We start from the raw sequence: 14,483 nt of genomic DNA, 5'->3' as shown, positions 1-14,483 counted from the left end.
TTTTTTTTTTTTTTTTTTAGACAGAGTTTCACCCTTGTTGCCCATGCTGGAGTGCAGTTGCACCATCTCAGCTCCCGCAACCTCTGCCTCCTGGGTTCAAGCGATTCTCCTGCTTCAGCCATCCTGAGCAGCTGGGATTACAGGCATGTGTGTCCATGTCTGGCTAATTTTGTATTTTTAGTAGAGACGGGATTTCTCCATATTGGTCAGGCTGGTCTTGAACTCCCGACCTCAGATGATCTGCCTGCCTCGGCCTCCCAAAGTGCTGGGATTACAGGCGTGAGCCACCGCGCCCGGCTGATGTGAAGGAATTTCTTTAACAAAACTAAATAGGGCTTATTTTTATATTTATAGATTGTTTATGACAGTGCTTTCTAGGGACTGAAAATTATACCATATACAGACTCACCCCAATTTAAAATTTCTTCCTTCAAACATTAAACCTAATCCACCCCAATCCCTGACACAGTAACTGAAAGCTTCAGATTTTTAATATAGATAATTCCTTGTTAATAGGGAATTTGAAATTACAAGTGATATGTTCTGAAATACGTTTTTGAAAATTAAGGATTTTATGTACAATAAATTCTGTTTGTAAAGATTTATATTCAATCTGTGAAGAGGACAGTATTGCAGACTTGAGCTAAATATAATCAATTCTGTGATTAGGAACTCAAATTTTAGAAGTTGATGACATTAATAAACTTCTAATTGTCATTTGTGAAACTTCCAATTTTCCTTGCTGACTTAGCTAGTTACTGTTACTAAGGCAAGCATAGAAGAGAGTTAACTAAGCATTCCTATTTGGGTTTCCACACAACAAAATGTATCTGTCTCCTGGATCTTTCTCTGCTCTGTGCTGTTTACTTACTGGTAACACCCACTTGACAAGTAAAGAACCTTTGCATGGTCATCACAATGAAAGGATAAGTTCTTACAAGAGTGAGAATGCTAGAGCAACTATTCCTTTTCACCTTCTACAGAAACCAGTGACTTTCGAGTATGTGTACCACAAAAAGTTGTGTAAGGAGTGTGTTGAGAATCTCCCATGACTAAGTTGTCTGAGGAAGAGTTCAGTAAATTTGTATTCTTTATGCAAATAGAAGTCCTCTGTTTTGGTGCTATTGCCTCTGAGTATAAGGAAGGATTTGTGAATAATATGTTGAAACATAGTACTTCTTGTAATGATTAGAAAATATGTTTAGGCTACACTTACAATAATTTCTCTTTATTACATTAGCTTTTTTTTTCTTTTTGAACTAATTTGGAGAATTCTTAAATTGTCCCACTTATATAGCCAAAGAGTTTGGATGATCATCTTTGTCTAATTTTTCACCAGCATTTGAATGGCAAGGGTGGGGATCAAAGGGTGAACTTTGCTTGCTGTAATGCATGTGCTTTCAGAATCTTGCATGCACCCTGTGATCTTCACACTTCCTGCAGCTGATCAAGGTGTATAGAGGGCAAACAGCACAAAATACTCTAAATAATTTCCTGCTGTGGTTGGTCTTTGGTTTCTGACTGTCACCTGGCTTAGCTCTTTCATTTCCAGGCATTTAGAGAGTAAAAATTAGCACAGGATAAACACTGGGTTTGCCTTCTAAGGTTTAATTACATCCTAATAAAAGAAAGACATCCCCAACAGAGTCAGGGCAAAGTATGTGAAACAGAAGGACCTTTGCTTGCTTGCTTTCTGACATTTGGATTATCCAAATGCTGGCGGACATCAGAAGCATTATGTAAAGTGTTTTACAAATTTGTTACTCAGAAATAATTTCGACTCTCTTAACTGATAAAATTGAATCTATCACAGAAACTTGGCTTTGTAGAATCCAACTCCCTCAGAAAAAGTTACCAATTTAAGACTATGTTGAAAGGTTTTGTTATAGCTTATAAAACCTAGACAATAAAAAGACTCTCTGTCTTTTCTATAGGAAGTCTTTTTCTCCAGCAATTTGTTTAAAGAACTATCAGAGTGATGAATTCTCTATATATAGTTTGCTTGTATGCATTCAAATCTCTAGTCTCCTGAAAGCTGTTTACTCATCTCTGGGTTGTTAGCATCAAATACGTAGTAAGTCACCAATGAGTATATTTCTGATTCTTTCATTGATCAGTTAGTTCATCTGGACTAATTGGGGAAAAAGCCAAAGCTAAATAATAGAAAATTCTGAATAAAACCTTTTATGGGAATCATTTGTAATTTAAAAGTCAAAGCAGAAATAAATTAAGCTAATAGTTTATATCTTACTAGGCATTATTAGAAAATATTTTTGTGATAACTATAACTCGTATTTATGTGTAAATGAGTGCTGAATTGAGGTATTTGAAAGCAACTTATTTTTAAGTAATTTTATCATTTACATATAGTATTATATTTATGTAGAAAAAAATTATAAACACATTTATTTTATTCCTTTTTAAGGGATGTCAAATTCTATATTTAAAAAATTGAATTAACCACTATTTGTGCCTTGAATACATGGGAGACATTTTTTATTGTTTACTTTGAGATTAGATAGAAACCTCAATTTTAAAAATATTTTTCTTAACAGAGGGGATATCTACTCCTCTTTATAAAAATCAGTGATTGCATAATGTAAGGTAGTATAAGGCATGCTACCAATTTTAAGAAACTAACCTGTGCCTTCTATCCCAGCTGTTCTTACAGAAATTAAGTTTCACTTTCTCATCAGGCCATGGTTGCGAAGTATGTCTCACTTATAGTACCTTCTGTGATCTTAGGACATGTGACTGAACTTGAATAAAAGTTAAGGCTGTATGACATTTCTGGTACCTTCATGGTGCAAAATTTAATCCCACAGTACCATAAATAGATGGCAATGAGATCTTCTGATCTTATAAGTGTAATTTTTATTTATGGAAGATTTTATACTTATCCACATTTTATTGGAAAGTCTTTTTGTGTTCTTTGCTTTGATCTGTAGTTTTGTAATAGAAAACAAACAACAAAATAAGCCAGCATAACAATATTTTAGTAGGTTCTTTTCCTTAAGTAGATATTGTAATTTGCTTTTAGTGGTTGCGTTGGGGCCGGTGGACTTCATTGTGTGGTACTATTTATTAGGGGTTTAGCAAACATCTAGATGTATGCAAATGACCATGTCTTAGCATCAGTGTGTTTTGAGAATAAGCTGTGTTATGTTTGTTTAGTTCTCCACATGCTTTTGGAGAATGTATAATTAAAACGTTTAAAAACAGATTATCTTTTTTCATTTAGGAAACTTACCTGCCTCTCTTTCTTCTATCTCTTATCCTTTCTTTTTCATTTCACTGGGTTCACTTCTAGAATGACTTTTAAGACTACAGATGTCTAACAATTTATGAATCAGACATGAGGTTTGGCACACAGATAAATGTGATTTCAGACAGCATCCTTCCCACTAACTTGCTCCCTTCTTGGAAGCAGGAATTTCCAAGATGTCTCAGGAGATACCAAGGGAGCAGCAACGTAGAATTTTGCCTAATGATCACTTCTTCAAGAACTGATCCCGAGAAATACATTGTATCTTAAGGTGGGGAACACTTTTACCTACCCAAAAATCTTTTGAGGTATTTAGATAAATCCATGATCTGAGTTTTATGTTAATAGTTTTACAGTGTCATAGTGTGGTAATTAAGTATAGAATTTTAAACTCTGCGGCTGGGTGCAGTGGCTCACACCTGTAATCTTAACATTTTGGAAGGCTGAGGCAGAAGGATTGCTTGAGACCAGCCCGGGCAACATGGCAAAACCCTGTCTCTACAGAAAAATACAAAAATTAGCCGAGTGTGGTGGAGCGTGCCTATAGTCACAGCTACTGGGGATGCTGAGGTGGGAGGGTAGTTTAAGCAAGGGAGTTCAAGGTGGCAGTGAGCCTAGATGGCACTATTGCACTCCAGCCTAGGTGAGAGAAGGAGACCCTGTCTCAAAAAAAAAAAAAAAAAAAAAGTGAAAGAAAAATTTAACCTCTGGTGAGTGTTAAAAGATATTGCTTTGGATGTAAGCATTTATGAATAAATTTTATTGCCGCCCCCCACAACAGTCCTCTGCTACTTACTTATAGCAAAAATCTTAATTAGCGACAGAATAAATGACAGTTTTGCTTCTAAAGAAGAAAATTACAAATACATAGTTTTCTGAAGTTTAATAACTACACTGTTTTCACAAAATGTGTTGGTATTGTGTATGCCATGGCTTTGATTCTCATCACCTTGTAACATATTTGAAGGGATATAAGCTTCCAGATATTCCAGCATTGCTAAATGAGTCCTGGAAATATCAAAGCCAGGTATCAAAAGCCAGCTATATTTTGTTCGCCTGTGAAATTCTTTAGCAGCGGCAAATATATCCCATCTGTCATGCCTGTCTCAAGCCAGTAGCAGAACCTCAGTACTCTCCACATTGCATTTAATCTTTATCCTTGTATCATTATGACACTCCGTTTTGGGAGGTATTTTCACTTCACATCATAATAATAAAAGGGCACTACTAATTGTATATGGTGAGTCTTGCTGATTAAGGTATGTGTTAATTAGTTTGAGGTCACAGGCTTATCCTTGTAGAAACCAGTTAACTCTTACAGGCAGGAAGCCACGGTTCTGAAGTCTTACCGATCTGGTTAAAACTGCAGAGTAGGGTTCAGGAAACTTTGTATTTGGCATCAACCTATGCCAAAGTCTGAGTTCTATGTTTTATTTATATCACCTTCCCACTTAAACCTGCTGTACGTCTTGTAATTTGTCTCATTAATAGCACCGTTATCCAACCACCCAGACCAGAAACATGGGACACATCCTACTCTCTTTTCACTCTCTTCTGCCCCACATGTAATTATCCTTCATGCAGTTAAATTCTAACTCTTAAATACTTCAAATCATTCCTACATTGCCTCCTTAGTCCTCTTTCATCATATGTCTCATGTGCAGTTCTAATAACTATAGATGACTGTTCATAGAATAATATTGATAAATATTCTAATATTTAGCAGATGAATGGTATTCTCTATCCACTGCCAAAAATAAATAAGTAAATCATTCTTCTATACCACTACAATTGGAGTGACCTTTGTAAAGGCAAGTCTGGACTTTGTTGAAAATTCACTGATGTTTCCTATTGCCCATAGAATCAAGACCTAACTTCTTAACACAGCAAACAAAGCGCTTCATTATCTGGCCCAAGCCAACTTATCCAGTCCAGTTTTATTCCTTATTTCTCATAGATACATATACTCTAACCTCCCACATGAACTGTGTGTGCCTCTTGCACACTATTCTTGTGTGCCTTGTTTGGTTAGCTTCTACACATGGAGTCACTCTGCATGTGGTGTCCTGCCTCCCATTGTTTGCCTGGTAGCTGGACCTTGCTCACATTTTATCCACTCTGGGACAACTCCCTTGACCACCTTTTTTTTTTTTTGAGACGGAGTCTCGCTCTGTCCCAGGCTGGAGTGCAGTGGTCCGGATCTCACTCAACGCAAGGCTCCGTCCCCGGGGTTCCGCCATTCTCCTGCCTCAGCCGATCCCGATAGCTGGGACGTACAGGCGCCCACCAGGTCGCGCGGCTAGTTTCTTTGTATTTTTAGTGGAGACGGGTTTCACGGTGTTAGCCAGGATGGTCTTGGATCTCCTGACTCGTGATCCCGCCGTCTCAAAGCCTCCCACAAGTGTGGGTATTACAGGCTTGAGCCACCGCGCCCGGCCTTGACCACCTTTCTTGACACCTTTCCCAGCAGAGGTAGGCCATCTGCTTCTGACCACCTTTGTGCCACATTTCCCACTATGCCACAGGGTTTCCTTTCCCCACTCAGTTGGTGCTCTTTGTCATTTTGCCTTTTTCATTTTTTTGTGACCAAAGCAGAGCCCAGTACCAAATTAATGTGTCTACTTTAAATTACTTTGCTTTTTTTTGGTCTCATTTTCTTCTTGGTTACAAACACTTTATAAATAGAGAAACTGCCTAAAATGGTTACACTCTTTACTGAGCTCCCAAATGCATAAACCCAAGAGCTATTTATCTGAGAAAGAAGTTGTGTTCTTACTATTTTCTATTTCATTTAGCATCTTTTTCTTTTTTAGTTTTGGTTTGCATTCCAACTCTGTTTATTATTCATGTCATAGGTCCTTTTTACTTTCTCTTCAGGATCTTAAATACTAAGATATTAGTATACTTATTAAAGAAATGTGTGTGGCATGCTTTCTGACTTAGTGTGGGTGTTGGTGCTCTGTGCATTGGTAATGTATGTCGGAAAATGTTGGCTTAATTGGTATGTGTAGATATTTGTTGAATAAGAGGAGAACCATTGTTACAAAGCATCTAAATTATGAGAATGGGCGTCCTTTTCAGCATTTTAAATTAGTGTTGTATATGGATTTTTATAGCGGGATGTGTGGTGGTGTGTTGGTGAGACATGCAAAAACAGAATTTTAATATTTCAGCGGTTCAATTTCATTCTTTCCTTAATAGCAAAAATCAGCAGTCTGTTCACAAGGTTTTGTTTTTTTCTGGTCCATGATAGCGCTGTATCTTAGATAAAAGAATACTGATGGATTTAGCCATGTGATACAAATAGCAAGATACAAATCCTCCTGTAGAGTGGCTATCACTCATACTCTTTTTTGGCCATCCCTCAGAGATGCCCTTAGGCCAGACGGAGTTTTCATCCACAAGGATTATTGCACCTTGCTTTTACAAAGATACCCTCAATCTCTAGCACTGGCTCTCTTGCTCAGTTTCCAACATCCTGTAATTACTGCTTTGATTCTAACTTATCTGCTCAATACTTTAAATTCCTAACCTTATATCTTAAGGCTCTGACACCCTGGACTTAAGCATCCTCAGTTCGTTGCCTGAAGTCTCTCACATCGCTTGTTTTACCCCCGTATAGGAATTTACAGGTTCCCATTTTCTCATCTCTCAGATACCCCTGTTTAGAAGGTCTCCTTTTCCAGCTACTTATACCAATCCTGTCTCCACTTGTCTTTCAAGAAGCAAAGTGCTTGGAGACCTCTTTTTCCTTGTTCTTACACACAGCTCTTTACTTACCAGTGATATTTCCTGTATTTAAACTGCTCCTAAGATTCTTTTTCTTGCAGAAAGTTATCTTGGATTGATAAAGTAAAACCTCTTAATTTTCCTGACGTTTATCCATTACTGGATGCCAATAACCACCTCCTCTTCCATATTGCTGCATGTTTATTCTTTGTCTCTTATTTCCTGAATGTACTTGCCACTGATGAATTTAGACAGGCAGATGTACTGCTTCTTTGGCTACATTTTGTTAGTTATTCCTCTCTTAACACTCCTGGAAGACAGGGACTATATCTGTTTAATTCTTTGTGTATTGCCCAGTAGATCCCACCATCACGATTACCACATATAGATGACTCGTAACTGCTTTCTGATAATAGGAAACAATAGTTTGGTAAGGAAGAATGTGGTGGCTGTTGAACATTTGGCATCCATATTGCACATATTTATGCTGATGCAGATTATGGAGGAAAAAATCTCTTGGCTTTAGATTTTTAAAGCATTCCCTGTTTAAGGGAGAGCAGGTGGTAAAATTAATCTCACAATAAGATAATTTAATGTTTTTCAAATTTGTGATTTTGTCTCTGTCAAGTTTAGAAAAAGCATATTGAAAATCAAATAGAGCTATAACAGTACTTTGATACATCAATCCAAAGAACAGTTGATTGTAGTAAATTAGGATTTGTCGTAGAAACGTCATAATGCCCAAAGGACTGACATGCACGAGAATGTAGCAAAAGCTGCAGTTGTAGATGTCTTTCTCATGCAAATCATTATCTATGAAGTCTCAGTAATACAGGCTTAAACAGAAATTGCTGGAGTGATGTCCAGAATAAAATCTGACACTAAACAGCAAAAAGCATTGGCTGTTTATATTATAATGCATGTTAACATAATGACTGCTGTTCTAAGAACTCCTTAAAGGAAATACTGAGGATTTGTGACTCATAATTGGGAACAGTTGCTGGGCGATAAGCTTAAAGCAGGAAAAATATGTTTAGAAACTTGAAACAGTCTTAACAGGGAGAAAGTTTTTTATCTCACTTCCCAATCATAACATCAGATTCTCCTGAAGTTAATGAAGATTGCTTAAGGCAACTTGATAGGACGTTTAATTTAAGCATAGGAGTTCCAGTTTTCAGGACTTTGTTTTGTTTTGTTTTGTCTGTTTGTTTCACTTTTAGGATTTCCCAGAAACATTTTCTGTTTGAGTTAAATATTCCTATTTACCATAAATCATTTTAAAACAGTGGCCAAATATTATTTTAAACTACATTATATTGTCTTATTTCATGCTTAATTAAAACTATATGTTGTTTTTGAGACCACATCCAACTAGTTAGTACTCTTACTAAGCAAGAAGTTTGGGGTTTATTGGCAAGATCTTTAGGAATTTTAAAGGAGTATACTGCTTTTTATAAGTTCCATACTTTTTGGCATCATTGGTTATATGATTGAGTGTTTTTTTCAGTGTAGAACCTGATTCATAAATTGTGAACATTGGGATGGAGAATGGCAAGTTATTTGCATAATCAGTTTTTCAGATATTTGACTGCAGAATCTTTTGTGCACAGAATACCTGTTACTAGTTTTTGAAACGAGTATTCCAAGAGCAGATTTTGGAAAATGTGCTAGCTAACAAAACCCATAGATCAAATTTTTTTTTAGACAGAGTTTCACTCTTTTTGCCCAGGCTGGAGTGCAATGGTGCAACCGTAGATCAAATTTAATATCCTTTTCAAAATCCTAATTTACAGCAAGGAAATAAGTTAATTATTGGGAAAATCTGTCTCAGCAACTAGACTTCACATGTACCAGTCTTTCTGAATGCCACTAGATCTAGAGTATTTCTTGTGTTGTAGACATCCATTTAGAAATCTGTGGTAGACTATGCTACAATATCTATGCTGTTACCATATATTTAATTTTTTATATTTTCTTATAGTAACTTTCAAACATACACAAAAAAGAGAAAAGAAAGAAGAGTACAATGACCATTATGCCAGTTATTTGAAATAATGGTTCAAATGTTTCCAACTCTAATGAAGTTCCATAAAAGAGGAAACACAAATGTTGTTATTGGTCTACCTTTTATAAATTATTAAATGAGTCTGATTCATATAGTGGGACTTCCCCTCCAGCAGTATGGAGACATTTGTAAAGTAATGATTCAGCAGCAGTAGACCAGATAATAAGATGACCAAAATATTCTCAAAGCTAAACCTCATAATAATCCAAACTATTTTTTTCTTCATGTTTTGCCAACATTTTTCAGCCCACGGGATAAAAGATAATATTGATGTTGGGTGGATTAGTACTGGCTTTATCTGGATTCATTTTATTTTTCCCTTCTTTTGTTGTCTTTGATCAGGCAATACTGTGTATTCCTATATTGGCTCAAGTAAACGGATGGCCTCTGAAAAAAAGGTCAAGCTTCAAGAGAAATTTTCTTTTGTCTATATTTAGTTTCTACATAGCTTCATAGTAAAACTGACTCCCTGATTGGCTGAGGCCAGCCCACCGTAGAGTGGAGGGTGGGCTTATTTTGATTGGGTTAGGCCAGTAGTGCTGTGGGGTTAAATCAATCTTACTATAATTCCATGGCCTAGAAATTTTGGTCTTGATTAGAAAGGGCATGTAGGAAATGGATGTTATGGAAACAACCAGCAATAAATATGCTTTTACTCCAGGTAAAGCAAGTTTAGAAAATTCTACCAACAGGCTATGCTATATATTTTTAATGTCCAATGAGATTTTTGGGTATTTTGTTTTACAAATGTATTAACAGGTTTTGGGTTTTTTTTGTTTGTTTGTTTGTTTGTTTTTTAGAGGACAAGAATTTTGGGCAGATTTGAATGCCATGAACGTGTATGAAACAACTGAATTTGACCAACTACGAAGGCTGTCCACACCACCCTCTAGCAATGTCAACTCTATTTACCACACAGTCTGGAAATTCTTCTGTAGGGACCACTTTGGATGGAGAGAGTATCCTGAGGTATTTACACGTTCTTTGTTAACAAGTACATTTTTCAAATTTATTTATTTTTTCTTCCTCTATTCTTTTATTCTTTCTTTACAACAATAACTAGGCAGAACTATGCATATAATCAAACAGCTTATGAATATAAAATTGAGTCTCATTGATACAAGAAAACTTTTCTCTTTTTCTTAAAATTTATTTCTTTCCATTAATTTGAAATCCAAAGATAGCATACCACTATTATCAGATTAATAAAATGCTTTCCACAGAATCTTACATTATAGAGATGAAATACTTTGACCTGTTGCTACCTATGGAGTAATTTTCACGAAATGAGAATTGGTATAACTTTTGATTATATCTGGCTCCTGGGCTTATGGAGATTGGATCAAGTGTTACACATAGGATTTTAGAAGCCCAATGGAAACAATCGCTCGTGTCTCTGGAAGAAGTACTTGGAAATGTTTATTGAGCTGTGGTCAGATAAATCAGTTATTTACAATTTTCTCCTATGTACACTTGCATCCTTAGTCTGAGACCGTGATAATAGCCCTTCAGTCTCAAAGCAAGGTTTTAAAATGATGATGGTTTACTTTGCTTCTGAATGACAATTGTGAGTCGTTTAAACATCCTCAGATGGACTTTAGAGATTAATTTCACATTCCAAAGATCTGACTTTCTCAATTTAAGTTCATTTCCAGCATTACAACAGGGGAGAACAACTTACCTACCTTACTTTTATTTTTAAAGACAATAGCAAAAGAAGAAAACCTAGTATGTTAATTATTGTAAAACACAATATTAAACTAAGTAAGCTTAAGTAATCACTAGTATCTGCCTTCCAGAGAGAATACAAGGCTGTTTAAAATGTACTCTCAGAATACGGCCGGGTGTGGTGGCTCACACCTGTAATCCCAGCACTTTGGGAGGCCGAGGCGGGTGGATCACGAGGTCAGGAAATCGAGACCATCCTGGCTAACATAGTGAAACCCCATCTCCACTAAAAATACAAAAAATTAGCTGGGCATGGTGGCTGGTGGCTGTAGTCCCAGCTACTTGGGAGGCTGAGGCAGGAGAATGGCATGAACCTGGGAGGCAGGGATTGCAGTGAGCCGAGATCGCGTCACTGCGCTCCAGCCTGGGCAACAGAGCGAGACTCCATCTCAAAAAAAAAAAGTACTCTCAGAATACTTGGTAATCACTAGTTATCTACCTTCCAAATAGAATACAAGGCTGTTTAAAATGTACTCTCAGAATACTCAGACTGTTCCTGTGTTTTTCCTCTGAGAAGTTTTTTGGGTTTAGAACTTGAACTTTATATACCACCACCTTTTCAAATTTTATTTATTTATGTATTTATTTATTTATTTATTTATTTATTTATTTTTAGAGATAGGCTCTTGCTCTGTTGCCCAGTTGGAGTACAGTGGCACAATCATAGCTCACTATAATCTCAAACTCCTGAGCTCAAACAGTGCTCCTGCCTCAGCCTCCCAAATAGCTGGGACTACAGGTGCATGCCACCATACTCAACTAATTTTTATTTTTTTATTTTTTGTGGAGACAGGATCTTGCCATGTTGCCCAGTCTGGTCTTGAACTCCTGACCTCAAACAGTCCTCCTTCCTCTGCCTCCCAAAGTGTTGGGAGTGGCTCACAGGCCTCTCACAGGCGTGTGCCACTGGGACTGGCCAACATCACTATCTTTAGTTCCTGTTTTGAAAACTCCCTTAAGAAATATAAACGAAAACTCTCTATAATATTATTAAGGCTCAAAATAGAATAAAATAGTTCCCTGGGCCCTACATACTTGGAAGGAAAAAAAAAATCTTAGCATATAAAGGGAGTTAATTAGACTCACTGTACTTTATTGAAATTCCTGTGAGGTTAACTTTTGTCTTTGGTTAAATTTTCATTTTTAACCATGATTATTTATTAACTTTCCTTTTTTTGTTGTTATCTTCTGTTTTCTCCTCCATAGTCTGTCATTCGATTGATTGAAGAAGCAAACTCTCGGGGTCTGAAAGAGGTTCGATTTATGATGTGGAATAACCACTACATCCTCCACAATTCATTCTTCAGGAGAGAAATAAAAAGGAGACCCCTCTTCCGCTCCTGTTTTATACTGCTTCCATATTTACAGTAAGTGTTGAGTATAAAGTCTCAATCTTTACTTTCATTTTATGTAAATGCACTCCTGAATGCTAGAGAGAAAAAATATCTTAAATTAAGAGTCTACCTTGGTTAGTACCCCTAGAATGTGAAATTTCAAATTATTCTTTGGATTTTAATTCCTCAATAAATGGAGTGCAAATAAGCTACAATAAACCCAGTTACACTAAAAGAATGAGTATCTTACTGGATTTTTTAGAGTTAACATTTTTCCACAACTAAATATCATTGTGTCTGGAATGAGGCACAGAACTTGCATTCACCTCCTTCACGGAAGATTTTTTCCTTCCGTGAAACTACTTTCAAGATGAGACCCTTCTGTGTTACAGGACAACTTAGCCAAACTTCCAGGTTAAGTGAGGAGAACCCTACAAGGTGATTTCTTGATTTCCTTTTACTTGAGTGAATTTGAATGGGAAAAATTCATCTTTTCAAATAATGTACACTCTCATTTGCTAGGTAAGCCACTTCTTCTTGTGATACTCACTAAAATTACTTGTCATACTGAGAATACTGCTTTCTTAATATAAGGTTAGGACTGAACCTACCCTTCTGAATTGTAGGTGAGCTTTTCTTCCATTTTTCCAAGCGTCATTTCTTCCTTTCATCTTCAGACAACCCAGTGGCACATCTTTATACATACCAAAAGGTGGGGCACATTACCATTTGCATGCCCACCTTTGAAAATTAGTATCTCTAGGGAAATCATTATGTACCCTAGTCAGATATACTATTTTTAGAGACTGATTTTGAAAATGATATAGGTTTACTTGGTTTTATGAACTTCAGAGGTCTAGCATAATGGTTGTTTTTTGTGCTGATCTTTGAGGTAAAGATACCATTTTATATTCCTACTGTTTTATTCTAGCTCAAACTGTTTTCTCTAAGTTGTTATGACAGAATCTTAGTGATTCTAATCCTGTGATTGCAAGGGAAACAGTAAAAACAAAATACAAATAAAAATCCCTGAAATGATCAGTATCCAAAAGAAATTTGTAGTAAGACTTATTTTAGAAATATATATTGAATTGGGTTAGGTGTGTTCTTCTAAGTGGCAGTTTGAAAAATTTTACCTTGTAGGGTTTCTTAAAACATTAGAACTAGTAAAAATGCCATTTCTGTGATTTTACTAGCACAGCTGGAGATAGTGTCAGTGTCCAGTAGTTAAGAATATATCGTCCTCCTGGTGAGATAGTAGAACTCATTAGTGAGACCAGCAGCTTGGCATGCTGAGCCAATCAAGCAAGATACAACTTCTGTGTGAGGTTAAGAATGCAGGTTCTGCATTGTTGGAAAGTTTTAGTGAATGGTGAAAATGCATCTGTTTTGATCTCAAGATAAGTAATTATGGAATATGCCCTCCTTTTTTATTTATTTTTTTTTTAAACTTAGGCTTGTTTTGTAAAAGTATGAACTATAAAGATAAGCAGCAATACAATTAATGCCACAAATATACCTTCATTATACAGGCATATCTTGTTTTATGGTGCTTCGCTTTATTGTACTTCACAGATCATTGCGTTTTTTACAAATTGAAGGTCTGTGGCAGCCCTAGGTCAAGCAAGTATGTTAGTGCTATTTTTTCACAGCATGTGCTCATTTTGTGCCTCTGAATCACATTTCGGATATTCTTGGGCTATTTCAACTTTTCATTACTATTGTATCTGTTATGGTGATCTGACCAGTGACCTTTACGTTACAGTTGTTTTGGGGTGCCTAGAACAGCACCTACATAAGACAGCCAAATGTTCAAGTGATAGGAAGAGTTATACATCTCTAACTTTAAGTCAAAAGCCAGAAATGATTAAGCTTAGTGGAGAAGGCATGTCGAAAGCTGAGATAAACCAAAAGCTAGGCCTCTTATGCCTTAACATTAGCCAAGTTGTGAATACAAAGGAAAAGTTCTTGAAGGAAATGAAAAGTGCTACTCTAGTAAGCACACAAATTACAAGAAAGTAAAACAGCCTTCTTGCTAATATAAAGTTTTAGTGGTCTGGACAAAAGATCAAACCAGCCACAACATTCCCTTAAGCCAAAGCCTAATCCAGAGTAAGGCCTTAACTTTTTTCAGTTCTTTCAAGGCCGAGAGAGGTGAGGAAGCTGCAGAAGAAAAGTTTAAACCTAGCAGAGGTTGGTTCATGAGGTTTAAGAGCCCATCTCTGTAATATAAAAGTACAAGGTGAAGCAGGGAGTGTTGATGTAGAAGCTGTAGGAAGTTATCCAGAAATCTAGCTGATATCATTGATGACGGTGGCTAAACTAAACGAGATTTTCTTTTTTTTTTTTTTTTTTTTTTTTT

The 14,483-nt window shown here is 36.4% G+C and overlaps 1 protein-coding gene across 1 annotated transcript in view; it reads left to right on the top strand.

Moving 5' to 3' along the window:
- Positions 1-14,483, top strand: part of TIPARP (TCDD inducible poly(ADP-ribose) polymerase) — a 38,541-nt gene that overhangs the window by 15,272 nt on the left and 8,786 nt on the right. Inside the window, 2 exon segments of the mRNA XM_017847766.1 lie at positions 9,860-10,028; positions 11,994-12,154. Coding sequence (XP_017703255.1) covers positions 9,860-10,028; positions 11,994-12,154 — 330 coding nt within the window.

The sequence above is a fragment of the Rhinopithecus bieti genome, unplaced genomic scaffold (assembly GCF_001698545.2).
Source record: "Rhinopithecus bieti isolate Rb0 unplaced genomic scaffold, ASM169854v2 scaffold_30479, whole genome shotgun sequence".
Taxonomy (NCBI): Eukaryota; Metazoa; Chordata; class Mammalia; order Primates; family Cercopithecidae; genus Rhinopithecus; species Rhinopithecus bieti.
The sequence above is the reverse complement of the archived record's forward strand: the minus strand, read 5'-3'. Positions and strand labels throughout refer to the sequence as shown.